The sequence below is a fragment of the Saccostrea cucullata genome, unplaced genomic scaffold (assembly GCF_032062105.1).
Source record: "Saccostrea cucullata isolate Sc308-1 unplaced genomic scaffold, CSIRO_AGI_Scuc_v1 ctg2883, whole genome shotgun sequence".
NCBI classification, from domain to species: Eukaryota; Metazoa; Mollusca; class Bivalvia; order Ostreida; family Ostreidae; genus Saccostrea; species Saccostrea cuccullata.
In genome coordinates this window covers 19707-26341 of record NW_026936464.1, presented here as the reverse complement: position 1 = coordinate 26341, position 6635 = coordinate 19707, and the positions used below count along the sequence as shown (strand labels likewise).

The 6635-nt window shown below is 33.8% G+C and overlaps 1 protein-coding gene across 1 annotated transcript; it reads left to right on the top strand.

Moving 5' to 3' along the window:
* The first annotated feature begins 4570 nt into the window (after positions 1-4570).
* Positions 4571-6635, top strand: LOC134245657 (uncharacterized). The gene is made up of 2 exons (XM_062727935.1): positions 4571-5569; positions 5759-6635. Exons 1-2 carry the CDS (start codon positions 5158-5160, stop codon positions 6553-6555), a joined length of 1209 nt encoding a protein of 402 aa, XP_062583919.1. The 5' UTR covers positions 4571-5157; the 3' UTR covers positions 6556-6635.

Sequence of the window (6635 nt, the reverse complement as noted above, 5' to 3'; positions counted from 1 at the left end):
GAAAAAGACACTAATGGTAATCTAACAACCATGCTATATGATAAACGTGATGACTTTAACTTTTCTATCGTCGATTTCCCTTACTTATGCAGCAATATACCTTCATCACCTGTATACGGAGTATATATATCTCATTTGATTCGATACGCAAGAGCATGCTCTACGTATGAACAATTTCTAAAACGAGGTAAATTATTGACAAGCAAGTTGATGAAACAAGAATATCAGCAGTCGCGTTTAAAGTCATCATTTCGTAAGTTCTATGGTCGATACAATGACCTTGTCAGCAAATACAATTTATCACTGAGTCAAATGCTAACTGACGTTTTTCATACCAATTGTTAGTCCATTATTTATACACTGAATTGACGACGGATTTTTCCCCCCGTTTTTTCCTGATCATGACAAGGAGCACACGGCGGGTGTGACCGGTCGGCAGGGGATGCTCACTCCTCCATGGCACCTGATCCCACCTCTGATGTTTCGGGGGTTCCTGTTTGCTCTGCTCTTATTTTGTATTGTTTTATTGACTTTGAGACTGAATACTGTTCGTTATCTCCATATCTTTCCATGAATACATAGGGAAAACCTTAAAAATCTTTTTATCAAGAACAGCAAAGCCATGCTTGGTCATAGTTATATGGAAGCATCCTCAGGTAGTGTAGATTCAAAATTGCTCAAATCATGATCCCGAGGGTAGGATGATGCCACAATGGGGATCAAAGTTTTACATAGGAATACACAGGAAAAATCTTTAAAAAAATCTCAAAAACACCAAATCCATGATTGGTCATAGTTATATGAAAGCATCCTCTGGTAGTGTTCAAGTTTGTTCAAATCATGACCCTAAGGGATTGGGTGGGGCCACAATGGGGTAAAGATTTTCTTCTAAAGAACAGCAAAGCCAAGACTGGTCATAGTTATGTTGAAGCATTCCATTGTAGTGTAGATTCAATTTTGTTCAAATTATGACTCCTTTAGAAGTAAAATTGAACATTAAATTTCACAGGTTGTACTAAATAATATTTTTATCTTAAATATCTACTACACAAACCGTTCTTTAAAAAGACAGTAATAGAAAATGTACATGTTGCTATGGTCTGAAGTTTATAATAAGTAAACTATTCAATGAATAGACGGTAATTCATTTACGTAAAGCATGTTCCAGGATTGTCCGTAATTTTACTTAGGTAATATAGATTCAAGTTTTGTACAAATCATACCCCAGGGGGTACGGTGGGGGTCACGATGAGTAATTTGTAAAGTTTTACGAAAGTATGCATATTAAAATACTTTTAAAATTCTTGTTCTTAGGAACAGCAAAGGATAAATTAGTCAAATTTCTATGATACATCCTCAAAATCTTATGCGTGAAAAGAAGAAAACAATTAACAATGGTAATTTCCATTCTTATGTCGATACGATATATCCTGGTGTGCTTTAGATAAGGATACCACAGAGTCTGCCACATCTGTTTCATAACTGGATATTTTAATTGAAAAAGACGTTAATGGTAATCTAACAACCAATCTCTATGATAAACGTGATGAGTTTAACTTTTCAATCATCAACCTCCCTTACTTATGCAGCAATATACCTTCATCACCCAGGTGTATAAATCCCAGTTGATTCGATACGCAAAAATATTCTCTAAGTATGAACAATTTCTGAAACGAGGTAAATTATTGAAAAACAAGTTGATGAAACACAAATATCAGCAGTCTCGTTTAAAGTCATCATTTCGTAAGTTCTATGGTCGATACAATGACCCGTCAGCAAATACAATTTATCATTGAGTCAAATGCTGGCTGATTTTATTATACTTATTGTTATTCCATTATTTATACACTAAAATGACGACGGATTGTCCCGTTATTTCCCGATCATGACAAGGAGCACACAGCGGGTGTGACCGGTCAGCATGGGATGCTCACACCTCCATGGCACCTGATCCTAGAGCTGCGGAATAAGGAGTAGATCCTTAGGACGTTACTTAGAAATTAAAAAGGGAAAATATATTTAAAAAAAACATTGCTAAATAAAATTATAAAATTATTTTGACAAGAATTGAATCAAATCAAATAGAAATATTCAAAAAAAAAATCCAAACACCTGAAGTAAAAACTGAACATCTGAAGAAGGAATATTGTGGCATTTAAGTCCATTAAAGGGGGCTTACGATGAACAACAAAGTCTTTGACACAATAAATACTAAAATACGATATAATATTTTGATATACAAATGATATATATAAAACCATTTATTTTAACAAAAACGTCATTGTTCACGAACTTTTTGGACAACCCTCGTGCACTTAAACAAAGAATGTTTATGAATAAAATTTTATAATAAAAAAAATTAATATCTAGATAAGGATCTTATTAAAATTACGGTATTTAAGATAATGCCTTTCTCATATTTTTATTTCATATTTTACAGAATGTATCTGTCCAGGTTATTTACCACTGCCTCCTGGTATGTAAAATCTTTGTTGAAAATCTTATTTCTTTGAAGTTTCTGCGATATTAACTAGTTGCTACATTTTCTCTTCTAAAAATATTTTTATTGTTTCCTAAACTTTTTGATATTTCTCTATGAATTTTACCATTCTGACACAAATATGAAATTTTACGACTTAAAGCTCAGTAATATATTGAAAGATACTAGAAGGTGTGAGTAAAACCCAGAAAAATCTGTTTTACAAAAAATACATTTTAAATTCCCATATAATGGTAACTTAGCAACAAAACTTTTATGATTAGAGATAAATGGTAGTGTAGCAATAAAACTGTATTATTAATATAACGTGATGACTTCAACTTTTCCCTTGTTCACTAAGATGGAATTTTTCTAAATTTTATTTAATACAAAACGAGAATAAGTCAAACTTTGCAGTTCTCCACTGGCAAGTGTTAACGTCTCCATATAAGTGAAAAGTCTTAAGAGGGACGTTAAACAACAAACAAGCAAGCATATTCAACTGCTGTGACTTCACAATGTGTTTTGCGTGAAAGTAAATATAAATACCGATTCACATATATAGTACTATTATTGAATAATTTTTAAATGGATGTAAGTATTTCTGTGTATTTATCAAGGGGATTTCTGAATTAGAACAAATTCGGACTCATTTTTTAATTGAAGGAAGTTGTGAAACCTATCCGAAATCCGCACACTCTGGGTATCTTCATGTTCACGGATGTAGGTATTTGATTATAAAGTCTGTAAAAGAGAATCTCACTCTTTTGACATACAATATACATTCGTACACTTTGATCGTAAAATATATTTCCCTGGATATATTTTTAGATTCTTTAGAAGAAAGGTCTTCCCGTGAAAGTTTCCAAGGAGGTACAGTCGTCTTTTGCTTGTATATTCCCTAATGTAACCGCTTTTTGGGTCAACATTCGACATTACTACATTTCATGTGCGAACATGGCCATTGAAACAGTCCTTCAGTTTCAAAATATTGACTATACACAGGATTATTCATTCCATCGTATTTCATTTCATTTTTATTGTCTGCTTTGGTTTAAAAATTATTTTAAATGTGCAGAAATATATCTTGAAGATAGTTCCTAAAACAGAACAATGAAAAGGTACGAATATCGTACAGTGGTAGATCTAGACAAGATGTGTTTGTGAAACACTATGCGCCCGGCGGCAACAAAGTTGGAAAAAAGCTATTTTTAGCATAAATCATAGTCAAGCTCACAAGGTCATTGACATTGGTGCCATTTGAAAGAACTTTATTAATGGAGTATGTATACCAAATATGAAGACACTATCTCATATGGTTCAAAAGTTACGGAAAAAAGGTACGAAAAAGCAACTTTTTTGCATATAGGTCACAGTCAAAATAACAATGTCATTGACTTTGTTGTTATTTGAAAGAGCTTAATTAGTGGAGTACGCCTACCTAATATGAAGTCTCTATCTTTTCTGATTCAAAAGTTATGGCGAAGGTTAAAAATTGAAGACAGGTCACAGTTAAGTTCACAAGGTCATTAACCGCGGTGTTGTTTGAAAGAGCGTAATTTTTGGAGAATGAATACCAAATATGAAGTTTCTATCTTTCAGGTTAAAGTTTGCAGACAAAAAAGATATTTTAGCATATAGGTCACAGTCAGGTCACAAGGTCATTGACCTTGGTATCATTTGAAAGAGTTGAATTAAGGGGAATATTCATACCAAATATGACGTCTCTAACTTTCATGGTTCAAAAGTTATAGTGAATGAAAAATTTAGCAGACAAACAGATAAACAGACAGACAGACAGGAATAAAACAATATACGCCCCGGATCTATCGATCCGGGCGCATAAAAAGGAATCGACAAACTATAAAAATCTCCGAAAATATGGACATCTGATAATTCTAGAGATTGAATTAGGTGCCTAAGAGGAGTAAGCATCCCATAATGGCCAATCATACCTGCTGTGAACCCTATGTAGTGATAGGTAGACGTAGTTACATTTAGTATAAAAACAAAAGCCTTACTTCCTAGTACTTAAAAACTCTCAAGCAATAACAACTCATCTAAAATCAAGTAATCCATTAAGTACCCATGCTTAAAACAAATGTGCTAAGGAGTATTTTTATCCTTTTCTGTTTCACGTTTCGATGTTTTTCTGTTCAAAGAGGTATTAGAGTTATATTCTTTGATTGTAGAATGCACTGAGGAAGATCGTCTTTTCGCTATTCATATAGCAACCTTGAAATTCAAAGAAAAATATCCAAAAGTTGAACAGCTTTGGAATGCTGTGAATTTGTATTCTGCAGAAAAGGAACATGTCATAATTATATATAATGAAAATAATGTCACGATCACAGAAAACTCTATAGATGGCTATAAAATAATTTGTGATACTTCACTGAAGAATGAAGAGTATAATATATCTGAAACTATTAACAGAACATACCAAACTATAAAGTTTAAAAGTGAAAAAATTTGCTCCATTAAAACCATGATCAAGGAACATTCACAGACTCTGTTTAAATGTCATGTTAATCTGTCTGCAATTAGTGCATGTCCATTTAAAATAGAAGGAGGTAACCTAATCCAAAAGTGGTGCATAGTCCTCTACTGTTGTTGTAAAGGATACATTCCTCTCGGAGAGAAAGAATTTCCCTCATCACGTCAAGGGATTCCAGTGGATGTTAGGGAAGGTGTGTTTTCTTTTAGCAGTTTCCATAAATCCAATGATCGTCTACCAACATCTGATGATGGCCATTGGTAAAGAAATAACAGTTGAAAAAACTAGACTCTCTTGTACTGCTGGTACGTTTGTAACATTTACACATAATGGAGAGACAGTAAAAGGAATTCTTACATGTGCACATGTTGCGTTTTCTAAGGAAGAATTGCTTCAAAATGTGGATCTGCCATGCCGCAACTTGCAAGTCATCGACAAACATAAGCTTACAAGCATAGGAGAAGTTTGTGAAGCCAAATTTCAACCTTCACAGAAAGTTGGTATAGATGCAGCACTGGTTAAAATCGATGAAGTATTTCTACCCCAGTATGGCCAGGTCGTTAAGGACAAAGACAATTTCTTGAAGGAAATAGGTATTTTAGATAACTCTTTATTTTCTTTTCTTTCAGAATTTGTTAATGCCATGCATTTACCGAAATCAATCTTTTTTAAATTCTTAAAAATAATTCCTAAAGAACAATTCTTAGTGTATCTAATTTCTTTCCTAAATGTTATTATTTACCAGATTAGATATCTGTGTTTTAATAATATTTTTTTTTAAGGATTTTCAGAGATATCTCCTCCATGTTTCTGCAATGCGCAGGAAGTACTTAAAGATGATTCTGGTAACTATACAACAACGTCAGTTTTCAAATTTGGTGCTTCTTCAGGTTTAACATTAGGAGACATAAGTTTTGATGCAGCAGTTTGTCGCACGAGTAATCTTGGGTTTTCGTTAATGGATAAAGATCCTGTGGTTTTAAACGGACAACTGCATATTTTTCCAAGACATCAGTGTGGCCCAGATTTTTTCACTCATGGGGACTCTGGCGCAATTGTTTTTCAAAAAAATGGAGAGGAGATAGGTGCTGTGGGTCTAGCAATCGGAAAGATTAATTTTGCCTGTGTGGTTACTGATATCCGATCGATTCTTAACGCATTCAAATACGCTGATATGAAACTACTTCAGTTTCAATGTGATGTAGACTCCGGAATATCCATGACTGGACCTTTGAATTCACCCCCAGCATTTTCAGAGTCTCTTCTTACAAAGGTCTCGAACATTAACATCTCGTCAGAAAGTTGCCCACCACAAAGGAAAAGATCTACTGACCATGAACTTATACCAAATAATACCATCAATGTGCAAACTCGCAGTGGGTTGAACATTGAAGCAATAAATAGTCAACTAAAATGGCAGAGAGAACAGGAATGTTTTACAATAACTTCTTCAATACCACCCTCTAGTTCCAGGTTGTCTATAAGAACACCCGATGCAACGAGCATACATTCAGTTCATAATGGCGAGTTCGAACTGCGAACAGAAACTGAAAGTATTCGGGTCATCCACTGTAATTAAATTTTTTGCAATGCCATATCAGTGTTTAATATAAAATCATAAGTAATTTCATATTCATGCAATGTGAATAGTGGAGTTTT

What these genes read in the sequence shown, in the direction of transcription:
- LOC134245657 (XM_062727935.1), top strand. Translation starts at nt 5,158, where the DNA reads ATGTTAGGGAAGGTGTGTTTTCTTTTAGCAGTTTCCATAAATCCAATG. An exon ending in CAATTTCTTGAAGGAAATAG is followed by an intron (nt 5,570 to 5,758) that starts GTATTTTAGATA and finishes TTTTTTTTTAAG; the next exon opens with GATTTTCAGAGATATCTCCT.